The sequence below is a fragment of the Coturnix japonica genome, chromosome 3 (assembly GCF_001577835.2).
Source record: "Coturnix japonica isolate 7356 chromosome 3, Coturnix japonica 2.1, whole genome shotgun sequence".
NCBI classification, from domain to species: Eukaryota; Metazoa; Chordata; class Aves; order Galliformes; family Phasianidae; genus Coturnix; species Coturnix japonica.
The window spans coordinates 61,468,169-61,489,337 of record NC_029518.1 but is presented as its reverse complement, the minus strand read 5'-3'; the positions used below and the strand labels follow the sequence as shown (position 1 = coordinate 61,489,337).

Sequence of the window (21,169 nt, the reverse complement as noted above, 5' to 3'; positions counted from 1 at the left end):
TGGAGCAGAGGGGTTCTGCCTCATTGGGAAAATCACTGTGACAGCTTAATTAAAGTGAGTAGTCACTGCAGCCTGCAGGACCGAAGCCCTCAACCAGCACCAGGCCCCATGATGCATACTTTCCCATCTCCCAGCCCGTCCCCAGACATCACACAGGGACCATGCTGACCGACCCCAACCCTGGCTGCATGCAGCTGGACACAGCTGGCAGCTTGCAGGGTCAGGGGGCTGCAAGCACTGCTGTGGCACAAAGACACTTTTTAGTCTGCATCCCCACACCCACAAATGACTCCATTCCCACAGTTTCCAACTACTTAACCCCTCACTGTGCCTAATTCTAAAAGCCCTTGGTCTATCCTTGAGCAAAACGTCTCCAGAAACCTCTCAAAAGAAAGAAAATCAGCACTAAACAGACACCTCCCCCTGATACAGAGAATTTAAACTTTCTTCCATAGCCTGCTGCGTGCCCTTGCCATCTCCAAGCAAGCCCTGTTTGCACCCCACCAGAGGCAGCTCCTATCTGACAGATCACTGCCATCTGTGGTGCTGGGTGCTGGGTTACTCACGGACCTGCGTTGGCCTTCACCAGTGGCAGATGAGGGACGGGCTGTGGGCTGGATGGCAGCTGACAGGACTGACAGGTCGCGTGTGCATCTCCTCCAGGCGCAGGGTCCTTCCCCAGTTTGTCCTGGAAGCACCTGGAAGGTGAGTACAAACAGCACTGCTGAGGTACGCTCCTTGGGATCTGGGGACAAGCTGGCACACCAACAGCATTGCTTCCTTTAGTTTTGGGAACAGGGGATAATTAGTCTCAGCATCTGGTCTGAAGATGGGACGGGAGCCGGAACGCCGGCACCTGACACCTCCCACAGGCTCCAGCAAGGACCCATGAAGTTAACAAGCATGCAAGCAGAAGAGGAACTGCTCAAAAACCAGGTTCAACAGCAAGAATCAGACAGAGAAAAAAAAGAAAAAGGAAAAAAATCAGGAAGAAAAAGCATGCTTTCCCCTTACCTATTGCCTGTTAGAAGCCTGGGCTGTGCCCTTAGAGTGCCTGGGCATCCAGAGCCACAGGGCACAGGACTTTCAGCACATGCACACGGAGCCCAGCACAAGCCATCTTCTCCTGCCTCCTAGCACCGCGCGAGCCTCCAGCAGCTCCGCTCTCCAGCTGCAAACATCTCATTAGACTAATGCATTCAGCACAGGCAGAAAACTCGATTTACCATAGCTACAGCAATGAATTTCCATTACGATGACAGCTTCAACCACATCATGTCCGGAAAACCAGCCAACCACTGCCTTTTAAAGAACGCACACATTTTGCACACAGAAAACGGGGGGCCGTGTGTGTGGTGTTCCCTTTCTCTTCGCAGCTAAACGGAGAACAAATTGCCATGTCTGTGCATGTCAGAACTCCGCGAGCCGAAAGGTGGAGGCATCTGGACTTTTTGCAGGCAGCGGTGCCCTGCGCAGCGGTGCGGTGAGCAGCGCCCGTGTTTGCAACATTTCTGTTTTAGCTACCCCTCCTCTGTTGCCATAGAAACCAGCCTGTATCATCGTCTCTTTGTCCCGATCATGCAGCAGTGTGGCCCAATATTGCACTTACAATGGGGAGGACCACTCGCTCTGTGATTTTGGAGCGTTATTTTGCCTATTGTTTGATTGGGATCCAGGGAGCAGCACTCGGGACCTTTGTGCCTGCAGTGCCTTGAGTGCATGGGTACAGGCTGTCACTGCCCCTCCAGCTGCTCACCTGCGAGATGGAGCCGAGTCTCTCCTTATTCAACACATCACTGGCAGCTCTCACCTAAAAACAGAAAAAGAAAGCCCATAATATTTATAATATAATAATGTAATAATGGTCGTAACAACCCTGTCACGCTCCATTGCCCGCTCTTGATCAAATTACACCAGCAAAGGGGCTTGTCGCAGTTGTTTGCCAGTGCCACACAGCTCCCCACTGCCCACTTCACACGCTCGTGTACATCAGTAACGTGGCGTTTATTGCTTCTCACCTCCCTTCATTCCCATTCCTGTGAAGGTCTCATCATTTGTCTCGTGGCTGTGGTCCCTGCTCTCCAGTTCTGCACCAGCCTGGCTTTGCTGGCTTTAGAATCATAGAATCACTAAGGTTGGAAAATACCGTCAAGATCACTTAGTCCAACCCTAACCCACCCCCACCGTGCCCACTGGCTGTGTCCCTCCGTGCCATATCTCCATGTCTTGCTTCCAGGGACGGTGACTCCACCACCTCCTTGGACAGCCCGTGGCACTGAAGTAAGGAAGGGCTGCAGCTGGGAGAGTTCTTCTGGTTTCACAGCAGAACTGCTGGTTTAGGGATGCTGCCGGTGTCCTGTCAGCATGGACAGGGCTGAAGCTGAGGAAGAAGAGGAAGAGCCAGGCATGCAGTCCCTGTGCCTTCCCACCAGCATCAGCCATTAGCAAGGGCACGCACCTGCAGGACAGCTGGTGCTCTACCATAGCCAGAGAAAAGCTCTGTGCCCCTAAAATGAAAAAAATCACAAATAGAAGTTCTGCAGATCTTGGTGAAACGAGGCTGCCTTTTTTCCCTCTCTTTTCCTTTCTTTTTTTGCTTGCATTTCTATAAATTCAGCAGATACCATAGGTGTGAAAAAATGTATTATCAGCAGAGAATGAGAACAACTGGTTTCTGCTCTCCTCTGCTGGTGTCAGAACCCCACAGCGCTTGCAAAGGTGCTGGGTAAAAAGGCACAGCTCAGCCTTCATCCTAAGTCTTGCAAGCCATTTTTTTTCCCTCTTTTTTTGTTATTTTGGTTTTTTGTTTGCTCTGTTTTTAAATCGGGGCCAATGGGGCAGCGCTCACAGATCCCAAGAATCAAGTGGAATGGAGCTGGAAGCCTATACAAATCTCAGTTGTACATCCGCCGACAGTATAAATGGGGAAAAGAGTGATTAAATACAATCAAGACAAGACCTTCCAGCAGCCTGTCTGCTCTGTTGGGCTGTTTAAAACATTGAGTGTGACTCTTTGCCATCCCCATCGCTTCCCATGTGGCTGCAGCTCATCACACCCGTTGCTGGCACATGTCACAAACACAACAACACAACATCAAAAACACAAACTCTGTCTCCCTTCTTTGCTGTGTCCTACATCCCCTCACACTCTGGTTTTGGGTAGAGCCTGGAGGTGGATGGAGCTTTCAGGGTGCCCTGTGAGGGGCAAGGGCAGACAGGAGCTGCTGGGTCTGTAGTCTCACACCAAACCTCCATACCAGGCAGCAAAAGCGCCACTGACACTGATATACTCACACAGAACACCATTTCACTTCGAGAATCACCCTATAATTTATATGATTTGATTGTTTAAACGATTACATTCAATTACTTGCAGATTTCTACAAAAGCATTCGGGATAAGAGAGAAAGGAAATTAAATGTCCCCAACCAGCCCATGCACAAGCATCCCACCAGGCACATGGGCACAAGACCAACAGGGCAGGGCCTGGGGTGTAGGAGCTGCTACCGGAGGGCAGGTTTTGTAATTTGCTTGGTTCTTTATTACACTTATTGATTCAAAAATATTTTAGCATCTCGTTTATTGCTGTGTTAAAGAGCTCAGAAAGGCAATAAAGTAACGCGGCATCCTTAGTGATAAAAGCAATAATCCCTCAGAGCTGCAGAAATCGCATCTCCCTCCTCTTCTGAGCTTATTTTAGGCAAACCCCAAGACTGGCAGCACCCAAGAAGCAGAGTGCTTGGACCCCCACACCTGAAGCAGGCAAGTGAAATAAGGTACAATAACCACGGCCAGAACTGCAGAACCAGCACAGCTAGCTACAGCTAAGGAGCAGAGTCCCCTTCACACCTCTTGGCTAAAATGCCTGACTCAAATGGTCACTTTCCATGTGTTTATACAGCATGGACTTCCCATGAACTGTGTCTGTCAGCCCAGTACTAGCAGTGATGCTCAAACCCTGATGCACCTCCAGAAGCAGCACAAGGTCATGCGTCTATCTGCTGCCTTGCTGATGCTACCCACGTGCTGAGGTTTCCAAATCTTTACCCACTGGAATGGATGTATGTTGCCCAGCACTGAGCCTAGAAGATGCTGGTCAGAGCATCTTGCTCCAGAAACACCAAGGTGGTGGCAATTGCTGCATGGCGCTCTGTGTGGAGATCAAGAAAGAGACAGGATTATTTTTTTGCATGACTTTCCATTGCTAATTACATTAGCTGTGCCTGACAAGGATAAGGCAGTGAAAGGCTGAATTACAAACTCTTCGCCGCTTATGCACCAGAATTGTTGTCTGTGAGGCAATGCACCAAAACATCAGCTTCTTATTGTGAGAGCTGCAGTAATGGGAACACTCATGGCTGCAGCAGGCCGCAGGCAGAGGGCCAAGGCCACCATCTTGTGAAGAACTTGTGGCCTACCAGCACTGAACAGCTTCTTATCAGTACATCTAAGGCCAGCAGGATGGATTTTTCACCTTAGCCATAAAAGCAGTAAAAATACATGCCTTCATATATGTTTGCATACTCACTTTCCTTAATTCAATGGGAAAAAAATTAAGATCAGTAACTATCCAAATTCACTGAAATTATCTCTTTTTTTTTTTTTCTCTTGGCAAGTTCTATTTTCAGTCTATGTTGCATGCGTAGTTATCCTATAGTCTAGCTATTTTTTAAATTACATATGGCAGCTTAGTTTATAGATTTTAATTAGCCAGGGAGTTGGACAGCCACCATCAGCCGGGAGCTGTGTGGTGTTTGCACACAAACTCAGCTGAGGAACTCCCCACGCAGCATCTGCTGGTGCTTCCAGGGACCGGGGGAGCTCCAGTCCCAGCTTCTGTGCTTTGGGAAGTATGGAAGAGAAGGAAGCATAGTTTAGACCCAAGCATCTCGAATCTGCCATACAGGCTCTGCTGTCCTTCTCCCATGTGCAGCTCTGCAGAGAGCTGTCAGTTCCAGTCACAGGGAAGCAATTACGTGACCTAGCAAAGAAGGTTCAGGCTTTGCAAGCGGCCTCTGCTCGGTGCCAGAGATGGGATGAATTTTCTTTCCAGCTGTGGAATAGCTGCTAACAGGAAAAGAATTAAAAAGAAAAGCAGAATCAAAGAACCTTTCACAGAAGTTATCTGAGCCAGTCAATTAATTGCTCCAAGTTGAATTTGAGAAATCACACTGTGGCTGTAATAAAACTAATCTAATTTCAGTGATGATGTTTCTGAAATAAAAGGTTTGATTTTAGGGTTTTCCTTCTATTCCCCCTCCTCCGCTGTTTTGACACTTCCATCCTTTTCAGGCTGGCACGATGTGCATACCAACAAGCTCTGCCTGCATCTAACAAGTGGAATTATTTTATCATTGCCTAGCCTACAACCTCACATCTACAGAGACCCGCAGCACAAAGGCTGGTGTCAACCTCCATGTCGGTGCTGTTGTAATATTTAACACTCAGCACTTACATGGAGACTCAAAGCAAGGCGATGATTAATTGCTGTCATTCCTGCAGGTCTCCCAGGCTCACATTTGACCAAGGGGGGCACGCTTCCCTTTCAAGAGATGCTGGGGTTGGAACAACACAGCTCTATTTTTAAGCTTTAATTGGCTTTTAGCAGCAAGCATAGGGCTTGCTGCACTGGGCAGGTCTCTCTGGGCAGTGCAGGCAGCTCACCTGACTCTTTGCTGCCCTGGTGCCATCTCACAGACATTGCTGAAGGCATCTCCTGAGGTCTTGCTGCAGGAAGGCAGGGGGGCCCCAGGCCTCTGCAGCCTGTACATTGTGTACAGGACCAAGAGAACAGCCAGCTGTCATGAGCTAGAATTTGTTTGGAAGGCCCTGCACAGCTGGGTGTGTCAAACAGACCGAAACCCTGTGCAAGGCAAAGGCAGCACTACCACATTTCATCCCTTCATTTCAAAAGGACACAACTGATTGTCACCTGGGCCTCTGAATCTCACCACTCTGTCATGGACAGCGCCTATTTTACAGCCATTACAGTCTAATCTCATCTAATGTGATTTACGCATGGTAATTAATGGAGCTTCAGCTGTAAAGAAATCGGTCATTCAATTTGAGCTTAATTTACTGCACATGCATACATTAGACAGCACAAATTCCATAGCTGTGATCAAGGCATGGAGAAATGATTGCATGCTGTGAAAGAAAAAATAGAACAGTCAATAAACAACATGCTGTTGGCCTTCCACACCTCTTACTGTCGGGTGAATGGCATCTCAGCACAGATCACGGAATGGCCAGGGTCTGGAGGGGTCCTAAAGACCATGGGCAGGAAAGCTCTCATACCTTATTTGGAAGAAATAGCGGGTGATTTTAAAACAATTACTCGAGGTGGCCCATGAAGTCTCCTTTGTGCCATTAAATTTGACATCAGCGATGGAACTTCCCTGTTTAATTATCAGAGCATACATGTGGAAGGGTTGTACACAGGAGCTGAAAGTGCTTCTTGATTCAGTACACATGTGAAATTAAATTCTAAGTAGAGTGTGAGTAACTTGGCTTAAAAAGATTATAATTAGCCTTACAATCTATTATGCTAATTAGATTTATGATGATTTTCATTGCTGTTAACTGTTCCACTTGTTAACTAAGTGACAAAGATGAATGATATCTGCAGGAAATTATTTCTTCCACCTAAATAATGGTTAGATATCCAATGGGAGCAATTTTGATATCACATCTGGATTCAATACCCAGCTGAAATCACCCAAAGCCATCCCATACACCTTTCTTTGTGCTTGTTCCCCAACTTCCTAAGGCCCCAGTATGACACAGTAGGTAATACTTAAGCCTCAGGATGGGTTTGTTAATACACTAATTCCTGATACTTAAAGGAAACCGCCTTTCCCATCCCATGGGCTCCATCTTTAAATAACTTTATAAGTATTCCTATCTTAGAATGGATTTTCCTCACTAGTTTTTAAATGATACCGATAAACAGACATAAAAAATACATATAGAGAGGGGAAAACAGGAGTCTTAAACAAGCAACAGTGAAAAACAAAACAGGTAGATTAAATAAACCCTCATCTATGCCTTTCACCTCCAGATAAAAGGGGGAGGGGGGAGAGAAACAAAACCAAAGCCACGAATAAAAACCAGCAAGGCATCCAATGGAACAGTTCCAGTGGTTCCTGAAGAAATTCGTACCCCTGGTTCCCCCTGCTGGAGGAAAAGCTGCAATTACTGAAATTAAGCGATTTTAAATAGAAGTATTGTTTTTTTCTGTACAAATCAGAGTTTCTTCTCTCACAAATACGTTCTGAAAGGGTCTATTACGATTTCACACGACTGTAGCTTTATAGTCATCGTGCAGCAGACCAGAAAGAGGTACTGTGACATTTTGTTTAGTGTTAATTGACCACTGACAACGTTTGGGAGGCAGGAGGCTTATGTCATTTTATGCAAACAAAAGTCAATTTTATAACTTGTCCCTTTTACTTACATGTATCTACTTCAAACAGAGCCCACATTTCACCAAGCAGAGTTCATCCACCCTACATCTACTTCCTCGTACTTACATCCGCCAGCCACAAGTCACCGCTTCCCACACTGATATTTAAGCTGGGCCAGAAGCAAGAGAGGCCAGAGATGCTGCACCACTCACCTGCCTCTTCCAGTCCAAGCAGGTGTCCATGGAATTGGCTTCTATAAGCCCTGGAGGCAACAACAGCTCCTCTGCTTGAGTGGCAGGACCTGCTCTGATCTCCAACAGAAGGGAGAGAGTCTACTTATGCTGAAGCGATAGTAGATGCTTCAAAGTTATGCCTAGGAAACTACCGCACTCAACATCTCATAGTAAAATATAGAAACCGGCAGTTGAGAGTGCGCCCCCCTCTTCCCATGCTCTTATTATCATTGTTCTCTCCTAACTCTTTCCAACTCTTCACAACAGCACACATACTATGCATTGCTCTGGTAGAACAATGCAAGTTTGGCATTCATTTTGCCTGCTCGATGGTAGCACCCCACACCTATTCTTCATGCACGTCACTCACCAGAGCAATTTCTGGCTTGAAAGACTAGAATGCAACCGGTGCTTTTTATTGCAAATTCTTTACTGTATTTTGCAAATGAAACACAGAGTTAAAAGATGACAAGTGTACAAGTCACTTAAAGTAGACCTAGACTTCACACTTGAGCTTGAACACCTGACACTGTCAAAGCCGTACAAGCTTTTCCTGTATGATATTGCACTTCAGAAGTACTTGGAAAGATACCATAACCTCATTTAGAACATTTTCAAATTTTATTTGCAACTATTGCAATTACAAAGAATATATCAATGTAAATTTGCATTTAAAGTGACATCCCTTTTTAATAAACAAGGTCACAAATTAGTGCACAGCTGACCTGGCCTTGGGTGATTTTCATAGGATGGAGTTTTCTCTGTGTGACAACTTATCCCATGTCTCACACCATCACACTGTCATAGTTGAGAAGAGGAAGGATCTGTCTGTTGCTTTCGACAAGTCACTCAATAAATCAACGGTCCTGAATCTCTCTTCCCTGAACTCAATATCTAATCTTCTTTCTAAATGGGTTGGGAAGAATCACTGTCTTATTTACAGACCTGAATGAGACTGAAAACAAAATACCTCCAATTTTATTAGATGCACATTATTACAATTGAAAACAGGCATCCATTTTTCCAGTCTGTTGGATGAGAACTCTAAACTGATACACAACGTGCACTCTTTCCGCATGTTGTACTTTTGGCTTTCCAGCATTTACCTTTCACAAAGGCATTAAATAAAAGCCTCCAACTTATGTAGCACATGGTCGCAAAGATGCCTTCAGGCATTTCATTTATCAAAAGATTCAGAGCTTCTGCTGGCCTGGTGAAATAAAGGCTTAAAAATGTTTTAAGCCAGAGTCAAAAAAGTTTGATTTCCATGATTATCTTGGGCATAAAAAGACAAGAGTCCTAAAAAAGCAGCCCTCTGGTATATGTGGAATGCGGCAATAGGTATGATGTTAATTTATACTCATCGAGTTAAGTAAAACAGATTTTTTAAAGCAATGAATGATGTGAGCAGGATCACAGCAAAATATTGAAAGAATACCACAAAATCGAGTTTGAAAGTTGAGCAGACGTCGTTTCAGTCAACAGAGATGTGAAATGTCAACTTTACCAAAATGTCTTCTAAAATAAACTTCTAATGCAGAAAATTGGATTTTCAGTTTCCTCCTAGCTAGTAGTACCTCTTATTTAAATTGGACCCTAAACTCATCAGACGATACATAGCCCACACTTCCAGATATTTATAATAAAAAAGCTTTTATTTTGAATTGAAACAAATGCACCATCCTGCACTTGAAGGCTATAATGAGCCGTAAGCATATTCCAAGGTTGTATCAATGGCAACAGATTTGTTTCACCTCCACTGAGAAGTTACATAATGCACTCTTAATTGGTACAGAAAAATTAAATTCAGCCTTCTCAAAGCTTCTGCACTGTGTTTCTTGTTCACTGTACAGTTCCACAGTCAGACCAAGAGTTTGCAGTGTGTGCAGATATCGTAGTTAATTAATGGTACTGTTTTAATCATCATCTTCCTCCTCTTCCTCTTCTTCCTCAAAGCTGTCTTCAAAGCCCTCGCTGTCTTCCTGGTCCTCATCACCTTCTATTGCTGTATCCCATTGTGGATGATTTTCTGGCACTGGTTTTGCTTCATGAACTTCCAGCTGTAATTGAATTAGGAAAAAGAAAGAAAGAAAAGAGGGGGAAAAAACAGTTATGGAAAATACAAACCATTTTGATAGAATAAAAGCAAAAGTAAGAAGGACATGCTGCATAAAACTAACAGTTAAAAAGATTCTGTTTCTGGTAAAAAGGCATGCTAAATTTTCTCATTAACTGGATGTATGTAAGCAGAGAGAAATTGCATGGCAGAGCTCGAGACACAAGGCCAGAGCAAATTATATTGCAGAAATTCTGCAATGTGAAAGAAAAAAAAAGTGTTAAAATGCACACACTGGGAAGCATTACAAACCTTAGTTCTATTTAACCCAACATAGTGTTTCCACCACTGGGATCAGGCAGATTAAATAAGACATATTAAAATTAGAACATATTGAATTCCTAAAGATAATGGGGCTTTCTGTTTGGTTTTGGTTGTTTCTTTTTAACAGCCAACACACAATACAATTAAACATCACCTTCAATGGTTTAATCTGGTCCAACCCCATATACGAATCTGATCTTAAATAAACTGTGTACTGATAGTTTCCAGGCTTGCCTGGCGCTGGGAATTTCAGCTCTACCTGCAAAACAGAAATCGCTCCATGAGTTATTACTGCTTTGTAGTAGCACATTAAAACAAATAACCGAGTACTGTAATGAACAATATGTACTACTACATAAAAATACATATATCTTTTAAAAGTTTCTTATGAGCGACACATATCTGAGAATCTCTACACAATAAAACGCCTGCAGAACAGAAACGCAATTCCCAAGAACAGTAACTCCCATTAAAGACAGATAATGAATCATTTCCTCCCCCCCCCCCGATTTAGACCAAAGTAGCTCTACACTGTTCAGTACATGACATCACCCTGTTGTATGTTTCATAAATCTTCAAAATCCAAAGAGGTTTAAGAATCGGTCTGCTGGAAGCATCAGCTTTAACTCTCCTGTTATTTGAATTGGAACACAAAATCCATTTTGAAAGTACAAAATACACCAAATCTCCAGTTTCCAGAATAAAACCAGAGCACAGAACAAAGTTATGGTCTCAGAAAGGCTCATACGAGCTGCAGCTAATTAATCTGTCACAGCTTCTGTTTTACACAAAAAGGGTACTTGGTATTTCTCATACATTCCAATAACTTTCTCTAAAGATGATCGTTTTGTATGAATATTTGTTTTCATCAGCTTTTGATATCACAAAAAGAAATTACGATCTGGAAACAAAGTTAAAAGGCCTCTTAAATTATTTTTTCATTTTTTTCCATTAGCAATTTTCACACTTAAAAGGCTCCTGTCTGCTTCTATCAGAACAGTGACATTTGTTTCCTGGTATGAAGTATGACAATTAAAATTTAAATCAATTAAGTGTATTTGCACACCGTGAGACGCTCCAGTGTGGTTCTGTAGTATTCAAAAAGTAAATTCTTCCAGTACTTACCTCTTCTTTATCTTTTAGTGTACAAACATGATATGGCATACATATTAGCATCTGCTCCTTCCGATCGGCAATATACAGCCACCACCACTCTTGTTTTTCCTTTCATAAAGGAAAGAAAATAGAATAGTAAAAAAGGAAAGTCAGATGCTTCTACACTTTACAACTGGTAGTTACGATTCACTGGGTCTCACAATACAAAGGTTTATGTGCATTGGGTGAAGCTGAAAGGAGGGGTTAAAAACTTTTGTATTAAAAAAATAAACAGTATATGCTACATACCAAAAGCAATCAGGTTATCACAAGTAGCTGTTTGACTCTGAAAGCTTCATTCCATATAGTCAGCCTAAGATACTGTGTTAGTCACAGAACCATTCTGAAGAATGGTGTCTTCACTAGGAGAGTGGTTAGGTCCTGGAACAGGCTGCCCAGGGAGGTTGTGGATGCCCCATCCCTGGAGGTGTTCAAGGCCAGGTTGGATGGGGCCCTGGGCAACCTGATCTAGTAAACATGTAAGTCTGGCAGCCCTGCCAGGCAGGGGGGTTGGAGCTTCATGATCCTTGAGGTCCCTTCCAACCCAGGTCATTCTGTGATTCATTCTGTGAACTGTGCCCACAGAGGATTACTGAGCAAATTTCATACTGCAGCAACACCATCCATTCCATATAATAGTACCTTGGGTCTTCTGACAGAAACCCAGCGTGGATGAAAAGCATGCACAGCAAAGCATGCAACATGACAGTTTAATGTACTCTTCCCAGTAAAGAATCATTTTCAGGAAAGCACGTGTTGCCTCAGTTTGTTCCTCCCCCTCCAAAAGATGGGAACCTGCTGAAAGCTGGAATTTGGACAGGGCAGTGTTCCACTTCAAGGAACTGTAGGCAATATTGATATTGGTAAAAGACACTGGACTGTTGTTTATCATACACAGCTTTTCAAAGAACTACAGGTTTCAAGGTACTAAAGCAGAATCCCTAAACAAATTAAAATGAAATGCGTGCCACCCCTCATAAAAGACAGCAAGTTGCCATGAAGAAATAATAGTTTATCCCTTAACTGGAGTCCGATTCTTAAGACTGTGGTGCAGTTCAGCAGCAACCACTCTCAAATGGGAAATGACTGTACAGCTCCTTACCATCACTCCTTTAAGCACCACTCCTTTTTGGCTAACCCTCTAATATCATGTTTTAGAGCAACAAAATCATCAGTGTTGATTTAATAAAATAATAAAAGCTTTCTATTGGAAGGCTAGTTTAGTATCACAATGCAAGTTTCAATTATCCCGTTAAATCATCTCTTCAAAAAACAAATAAATAATAAAAAGAGTAAAGTAAATAGTACAGAGACAGACAGACAAAAATAAAACAGTGAGGATAAGGAGCAGAAGGAGAGAAGTAGCTCGGCAATAGTCACAACAGCATAAACTTACCCTTAAGGAGAAAATGGGGACAAAACACCCTATGCCCTTTAGATGATCCAAATGTTACACTGCTGTGTTATGAGACAATTTCAACACACTCTTGACAGTCTGGTAACTGGTTAGGTATGTAACAGAGTGAAGCCCTAAAGAGGATGTCTTATGAAAGCTGTGCAAGTTGAGCTCCAAAGCAGAATTTTTGTGTATTTACAACACCAACCACAGCGTAGGATGTTTCAGTGCTTCAAGAATGCTGCTCTTTTGTTCTTTATTTAAATCTAACAATATTGGAAGGACTAACTGGAAGGGTGCGGAGGGCTTTGACAACACTGCTGAGCCTTGTCCAAATTCCACAGGTGGAAATCAAATGCTGCTAACATGTAGAATTAGATGATGATCTTTCCCCCCCCCCTATATAGTCCAAAATTCTGTGGTATTTTTTCCCTTTTCGAACACTTTAGAACCTGGTCTGAAATCTAAATGATAATGGTAGAAAATAATTTATAAAAACCTTGAATAATTTAATTTTTTTCTTTAAAATTGGCTAGTGGCTAATTTCTATGCAAGAAAGGATTACCATCATCTCACTGAAATATTCAACTAGCAAACTATAGATTTATAACAGCAGAACATGCACCATCAACCAAAAGCCCCTGATTGGCACCGCTCCATCCCAGAGCAAAGGAATATAAAATTAACTCAATATGTTAATGTCCATTCTACAATGTATAAAAGTAAAAGCAACTGTATCTCAGCAAAGCAACTTCATTACTTAGTGTGTTTACAACAGCAGGCCCAGAACAGGATACAAAACTATTTGGCCGCTACTGGGGACCAGAATTAGTTAAAAGCAGCTTTTGTTTCAACTATTCTCAGCGATTTTACTTGTAACTGCCCCATATGATTACAAGTCATAAATTATTTTAACTGTAAATTTCAGCAATAAATACATTGTCCATTTCCTTAGCAGTCGTAGTGAAGAAGTAGAGATGTTTACTTCCTGGCCAAGAAGGCTCTAAGAACAGAAAGCCAACCAGTGTAAGTTGTGCATATGTAAGTTAAATAAGTGATGCACAGTGCAACTGCTCACCACACAATGATGCCTACAAGTACCACCACAAGTTAACTCCCCCCACTTTTATTGTTCAGCATAATGTCACATGGTATGGGATTATCCCCCTGGCCACCCTGGGTCTGCTGTCCTGCTTCTGACCCCTCCCAGCTACTTTTTGGCAGGGCAACACGAGAGGCTGAAACGTCCTTGACTCTGTGTCATCATTGCTCAGTAAAAGCTAAAACACTGGTGTGTTATCAGCATTATTCTCATCCTAAACCCAAAACACAGCAACATACCAGCTACTAGGAAGAAACTTAACTATCTCTGCTGACACCAGGTTATAGATCAAAAAGACATTAATTAATGTAACATGCAAAGGATTCTACGGAGTAAACTCTTTGGAAGTAGAGCTCTTGAACACAAAGTAATTTTTTACAGAAAGGACAACTGTGCAAGAGTGTCATTTTCTGCTCTCTCATTGGGTAGAATTTCAAGTTTATGCCTGTGAAAATCTGGCAAGCTAACAGGCAAATGGGCAAAATGCCCTTTAACAGATGGGTGCAAGGTTTGGCATGCTAGTGAACCAATATGTTCATGAAATTGGAATACTAGGACCAGTTTCTACCTAAAAATGTCAAAACTACAATCTGTGCACTTTCTGGATTTACGGATGTGGAAGCAGAAGATAATTATTTAGGAACCTGCATAGATTAAAGATTCATCACTGGCAAAGTAATCAACTGCCTAAAAACTTAGATGATGGTGTTAGGAATGCCACCTGAGGACCATTGTATGAGGCTCAGCTACACTCAGACATCCATAAACCTTGGAAATACAGGGATTGATACAACACTTCATCCTTAACACCTCTGAACTGGCAGTGACCACAATATAAGTAACAGTAGAAATCACAGAGGGGGAAAAAGAATTACCCAAAGTGTTTTGTTCTTCAGATTTTACAAGTTTGAATATGCTCCAACTACAGTACTAAGTACAGCTGCACTTAACTTTCAGGAAATCAGTGAAGACTGGAAAACTTCTAACTGTGATACCATGGGATAACACATGTATCTTTCAAGTTCAAACATTCAGTTCAGTCCTATATATTTTTTTTTTTTAGCCACAGTACTGCGTTTTGTTTTTAATCACAAAATCCATCAGCAGCTGTGTGTAACACAGCTGAGGTTTAGGCAGCTTATTACTTAAGAGCAAGTAAAAGCAAAGTCTCTGATTGAAGCCTGGAAACCTTGATGCAATAAAAGAGAGAAATACTAATTGTCAGCACCCCTCTGGCCCTGGGCTTAGCACTTACTCACTGAGCATTAAGATTAGCTGTTACAAAATTGGACATCATGAGGCAGCACAACTCTCACCTAAGGTCTTTAAGATGACAGTTTCTTTGGTATAGTTGTACATATTGCCTGGCTCCTTAGAAACAATTAAGAAGCAATCACATAAGAAAATAAAGGCTAATTGGTCAAATCCCTGATCTTACAATTACACCCTCACCTCTGCTGAGGTCCAGAAGACTCATTTTTCCCACACTTTGCTTCCTAACATTGGCAGATCTGGTGAAAAGCAACAGGAATAATAGGAACTCAAGCACAGGGACAAAAAGGTGTGTGCTGCACATGCAACAGGCATGTGCTAAAAGAGTCTTGGGGAGTGAAGAAGAAAAATAAATACACAACACTCTTCACCCATGTTTTCCTGTTCTTCCTCATCCCAGTCAACTCCTTTAAACCAGAAAAGGAAGCACAAGCTTTTCATACCCTCCAGTTACCAAACTGGAGAAATGCAGAAGAAATCCTAGGTTAGCTCCCTAAGTCAATCAACAGGGGAGCAAAGGGAACCATTTGAACTACTGGCCCAGAGAAAAAGCAAGCCCAAACACTCCAGTCCTGAAAGCACTATTCTTAAATACATCTCCATCTCCTTTCTCTGACACCTCCTTAAACCTGCCCTTGTGTTTTTAAGCTCAACAGACAAGACTGGTCTGTGACTGGCTTGACCCAATTCCAGAATACACCCTTGTACAGGGGCAGCTTTGCTAACCCTCTCCAACTTCCATGACTTCCTCTCCAACTTCACCCTTGTGATGCTACCACACTGTTGCAGTAAGACTAGAAGTCAAGCAGCAAGCCAGAACTACCAGTGCTCTAATCGACTTCTGCTGTCACTACTGTTCACAGGACAGGTCAGGAACTCCCCTCTCTCAGATCCTACCACTTTGCTATAGAGCAAGTATTGTTATACCTTAATTCTGTATTAGAGCTGCTGCTGTGCTTTCATGCTCCATAGCACAAAAGGAAGAAAAGTACTATAAATTAGAACCCTGTAGGAGAAAAAATTAATTCTGATTTTATCCTTATGCAATAAATCAGCAGAAAAAAAAACCTTAGCTTTGTTGCTGTCAGAAAGAACTTTTGCAAGTCTCTGGGGAGAAAGAATAACGCATCAGTAGATTTTATGAAAATATCTGAGGGAAGTTAAGAGGATTTTAGAAATTAAGACTTTTTAAATTGAAGGTTAGCAACTTTTTCAAGTATTAAAAAAGACTCTTTAAAAAGCCTCGAATTTTCTGTACAAATATATGGAGAACAATTAATTATATAAATTCTCATGATTCACAACCGTAAAAGTTTTCTGTTACTGACCTCAGGAAAAAAGAGACTGTAAACAGGATGTGTTATCTTTGACTTGGTTTCAAGAAGGGCTCGTTCTTTTCTCTGTATACTTTGCTGTAATTCTTGCCATTCCTGTCAAACAGAAATTTAAAGAGTTACTATGCACTAGCCATCTCGTGGCAACAATACATATAACAATATATAAAAATATAAGTATGTTTATCCATGAAAAAGCTGTCACTGACAAGTTCTTACACTATGCTACATTATATATATTATGAAAGGGAGTAGCATAAAGATTAAGTTATAAAGTACAATTAAAAAAAAAAAAACAAAAAGCCAACAAGCAATGGAGAAACAGTAAAACTTGAGATCACTCATAAGTATTTAAAAAAAAAAAAAAACACCACAAAAACAAATCCCAGATCTGCAGGTCTTGGGCGCAGTCTTTAGAATCCTCCTCTGCATCACTACCTATAAGCACTTGACTATCTAAGCTGTAAGTGTCCTGATGATTTTATTTTTTCAAATCAGGAGCTTGTTTTTATCCTCTATGAGGCCTCCAGCTGCCTATCGAGTCTTCTACTGCAAGACCTGCAGTGCAGAAGCCATCTACACCCATAATGCCTCATTCTCAATTGTAAGCTCTTCAGCCACAGTTTCAAATGACTAAGCCAATAATTAACAGTAAAGTTTTCATATCAAGCATGTACAACTTCCTTCAACTACTGGATACTTGCAACAGTATGCAACAATAACTGTATATAAAAAATGAAGTTCAAAGGAGAGGTTTTATTTCACAATCTGTAGCAGTTAATAATCAAATTAAGCTGAAAGAAAGATTGTTATGTTTCTTATTGTTGTGAAGTTATTTTCTCATGTCATTTTTAAGCTTTCTGTCCATGCTTCAAAGACATTTCACTGCTCTCTCTAAAACAGACAAAGCTTTTCTGCCAGAATGTGGACTGAAAACCTCTAGAGTACCAACATTATTCCTTCATTCTAGTGTTGCCTAGCCTGAGGGGATGCTAGAGGATTAAAAAGCATTTTCTCTGAGCCCCAGTGGCAACATTACCCCTTAAAAGAAAAGAAAAAGAAAAAAAGAAAAAAAAGACTTACAGCTTCATCGTCTTTGTTTTGTTTCTCATCTTGTTCTCTGTCAGATTCCCTGTCACTTCCATCATCTTTCTCACTTTGAGAGTCCCTGTTTGTTTCTTCTTCTTCAGACTCACTTCCTTTATCAGAGATCTCTTCTTCTTCTTCTTTTGCAACTACTTCCTAGTGGGGAAAATAACAACAAAAAAACAACTCTTAGTTTGTCTGTATTATCATAGTATGTGGCATTAACAGCACTTGTTTCAAGGTCATGGCCATCACTTCCTACTTGGACACTCCTCCTATGTCACAGAGAATGTGTACAGTGAAGATTATTTTTAGTCCACAAGTCTTAGGGGCAACAGGGAAGCAATGTTTCTTTTCTGTATGATATCCACAACATAAATAGAAGAAAACTGAGTTTGATTCTCAGGTGGCACTTCAAAGAAATTATATAAAAACCAGAGTGAATGCAAGAAAAATACATACAGCACAGCCTGAGAGATGAAGAAAACACCATGCAGACCAATCGTAAAGGTACTAAATCTACTTAATTTACTGGAGGAAAGCCCCATCCTCCTTTTTGTCCAAAAATGAAAAGCAAAAGGTATAGAACTGTTCATCTCCCAGATGGCAGCATAAGAAAACTAATAAAAAGCAAAGAAGACGACAACCTTCTAAACTAGATAGGCACAACTTCCAGTGGGCCACAAGAAATACTACTAGGGTTATTACCTAAAATTTTACCACTAATTTTTAAATTTCAGAAAAGAAAGTATTTCAGACAACATACTTTAGAGAAGAATAGAATTAAGAGACAAAGAAACTGTCAGTTTAGGAACGATAAACTGAACATAAAATTAAAATATCAATGAATCTATGAGCTACCCCATTAGCTTGCTTTTGCTTCTGCTGTTTTGGTGGCTGCAACGAAGGTGGCACAGGTTTCTTTTTCACTGGCTTCTTTTTCTTTGATTTTGCAGCTTTCTTGGTTCCTTTATTCTTTTGTTGCCATCCTTTGCTCTTAATTTTGTTGCTGTCTCCTTGCTGCAAGAAAGCAGTATTTAAAGTATTTTTTTCTGTTCATCAACATTTCAGGCATTCACTATACTTCAAGCATTTTAGCTGAGAACCAAAGTTAGAAAGCAGAGTTCAAGAGACACCTAGTAGGCGTCTCTGAAAAAGATACTTGAGAAATGCAAGATGAGCAACTCAAGAGAGTTTCTTTCAGTTAGGCAAGAGGAACATTTGTTCTTAACTTACTCCATCTTCTGCTGGTTGCTCTTCCGCCGAACATATAGACTGCTCCTTTTCAAACACTTCCTGACAGAGAGAGATGTGAAAAGCGTTAGTGCCACTCTGTACCAAAAGAGTGAATAATGAAAGAGCTGAACACATAGTTGAACTTAAGCTAAATACAGTGAAATCAGGTCTAAAGAGGACAACACTGCAGGGGATTAACACACCAAAATTAAACACTATTTCAAACATTTGGTCTGGGATTTTTCCATCACTAGCATTAAAAAGAAATTTAGCAAAAAAAAAAAAAAAAAAAAGAGAGAAAAAAGTGTCATCTTGTTCCAGAGAACTTGATTGTCTTATAAAACAGAAATTCTGCATCACAAAATCAAGCAGTAATAAAATGCAAATTCTGCTCCAATTGCCAGAGCATTAAAAACTAACAGCTGCACTGCTACTCAGGGACACAGGACAACAATTAAACTAGAAATATGAAACATTAAGACAAAACACAATTAGTATTACTATGCTGCAGACTGGCATATCACTATATAAAAAGAACATTTTCATGTACATCTTACTTCAAAACATAAAAACATTAAAAAAAACATCCAAAAATTTAAGGATGCGTCTCATAGAATGATGGCGAATATGAGATACCACTCAAGTTCTTGTGCACATTCGTGTGGAACTTCCTATGCTCCAGTTTCTGGCTGTTTCCCCTTATCCTGTCTCCACACACTGCTGAAAAGAGCCTGGCCTTGCCACTTTACCCTCCACACCTCAGATATTTATAGACCTGGATCAGGTCCCCTCTCAGCCTTCTTTTCTCAAGGCTAAACAGACCCAGTTCACTTAACCTCTCTTCACATGACCCTTCGCCATCTTTGTGGCCCTCCCTGGGACTCTTTCCAAGAGATCCCTGTCTTTTTTCTACTGGGGAGCCCACAACTGGACACAGTACTCCAGATGAGGCTTTACCAGGGCAGAGTAGAGAGGGAGGATCACCTCCCTCGACCTCCTGGCCGTGCTCTTTTTAATGAACCCCAGAATGCCGTTGGCCTTTTAGGCCACAAGGCCAAAATTATGTACTCACAATGTTCAGCTTTCTTCTGCAGAGTGACATGGTGCATCAACTTTCTACTTACAGTATCTTCAGTTATATCTAAATGCTACATTCTGAAATTCCACAAAATGAACACAATGTTGTAGCATATATAGACTACTTTCTGTTAAGCTTCAGTGTGCAGCCTAGTCCCCAGCAGTTATGCTCATGCTTTTATGCCCTATCTTACTGGCTTAACACAGACTTTCCACTTACTAAAACAATTATCTGAATATTGCGGATGTAAAAATTTATACTATAGGCTATGTTGAGTAAAAATTGGTCATTTCTAAGTTCGTTGTTCAAAGAACATCATTACTACATTTTAAGATAAGTAAGCACAAGTTTAATTATTAGGATGAATTATCATTTCGGTCAAATCACATTTCTGTTTCCTAATTTCTTCATATGACAGGAGCATATCTGCTTTATATTGTTGTATATATGCCACCCTTCACTGGACTGAGTTTCATAAATGTCCAAAAATCAATGGATTTCTAGCATTATGAATCCACATAAAGGAAAATCAATCTCAAACATTTTCCTAAGTATTAGAGCAAGCACTTCTATGCTAGCTCAGGAACTGAGTTTCTGGATGTTTTTTTTTTCCTGTTGTTTAAAAATCACAGGGTCGTATTATCTGTCATATTCTTTTACTGTTTCCTAGTCAGCTGCAATGGGTCTGGCTGGACTTTAACCCCAGGACAGCTGTCTCGTTCAGAAGCAGAAATATAAGAGAGTTTTAAGAGCACAAGTCCTCAGATTCAAATTGCAATTTCACAGTGACATTTGCAAAGCAACATATTATTTCCCCAATAAATAATAAAAAAAAAAGCTTGTGTATTAGCACATAGTTGCAGTTAGCTTATCAAACAAGTAATCTTAATACTTACTGCCATGGTCTGCCTCGTTAGTGTGACCAGAACAGTGACAAGAGAACCTACTGTTATATTGTTGCTGTCTTCATCATCCAAAACTAGCATGAAAAGAAAAGCAAGAAAACTATTAAGCTTATTAAATATTATTTTCTGTCTGAAAAAAAAAACAAAAACGACTTTGTTATGTCTAAATGTAAGCATACAATCTCAAAATATTTTTAGTAAGTATCTTACAACATCAAATGCACTATCAGGATGAGGGCTAATAATCCAGCAAACTATAAAACAGCAACATTGAGTCTGAAATTTTAATTGCAGACAAGTTAGAAAATAAATCAAAGTTAAGACTGTTGTGGGAACCATAATTCAATTATATTGTGCGTTATATATATTAAAGCGTAACATTTCAGGAACATGAAATACCACACGCGACCAAAAGGACCTTGTTATATTAGTTCCGGGAATTGTAACTTTGATTTTCCTAACTTGTATATGATTAACAACTCAATTTCAATGCCACATTAACAATCATGCATTTAATTCTTTTTTAAGTAGAAGGCAAAGGAAAGTAAAAGAACAGCAGTGATTATTTTAACTAAAATATCAAACA

General features: G+C 41.0%; 2 protein-coding genes across 4 annotated transcripts in view; both read right to left on the bottom strand.

The window, feature by feature from the left end:
• SCML4 (Scm polycomb group protein like 4) overlaps nt 1-1,696 on the bottom strand; it is a 49,285-nt gene extending 47,589 nt beyond the window's left edge. The window contains exons 1-2 of one of the 3 annotated variants that reach the window (XM_015858810.2): nt 1,015-1,696; nt 571-698 (exon numbers count right to left, since the gene is read on the bottom strand). The gene's annotated coding sequence lies outside the window, so the exon portion shown is untranslated. The remainder of the gene's footprint in view (nt 1-570; nt 699-1,014) is intronic. The other 2 variants (XM_032443763.1, XM_015858809.2) reach the window with 2 other exon arrangements.
• A 6,545-nt stretch (nt 1,697-8,241) lies between these two features.
• The window catches only part of SEC63 (SEC63 homolog, protein translocation regulator), a 44,631-nt gene continuing 31,703 nt past the window's right edge, over nt 8,242-21,169 (bottom strand). The window contains exons 14-21 of the mRNA XM_015858596.1: nt 20,575-20,657; nt 18,601-18,660; nt 18,226-18,384; nt 17,362-17,520; nt 16,273-16,374; nt 11,145-11,243; nt 10,174-10,278; nt 8,242-9,699 (exon numbers count right to left, since the gene is read on the bottom strand). Coding sequence (XP_015714082.1) covers nt 9,556-9,699; nt 10,174-10,278; nt 11,145-11,243; nt 16,273-16,374; nt 17,362-17,520; nt 18,226-18,384; nt 18,601-18,660; nt 20,575-20,657 — 911 coding nt within the window. The 3' untranslated portion in view covers nt 8,242-9,555. The remainder of the gene's footprint in view (nt 9,700-10,173; nt 10,279-11,144; nt 11,244-16,272; nt 16,375-17,361; nt 17,521-18,225; nt 18,385-18,600; nt 18,661-20,574; nt 20,658-21,169) is intronic.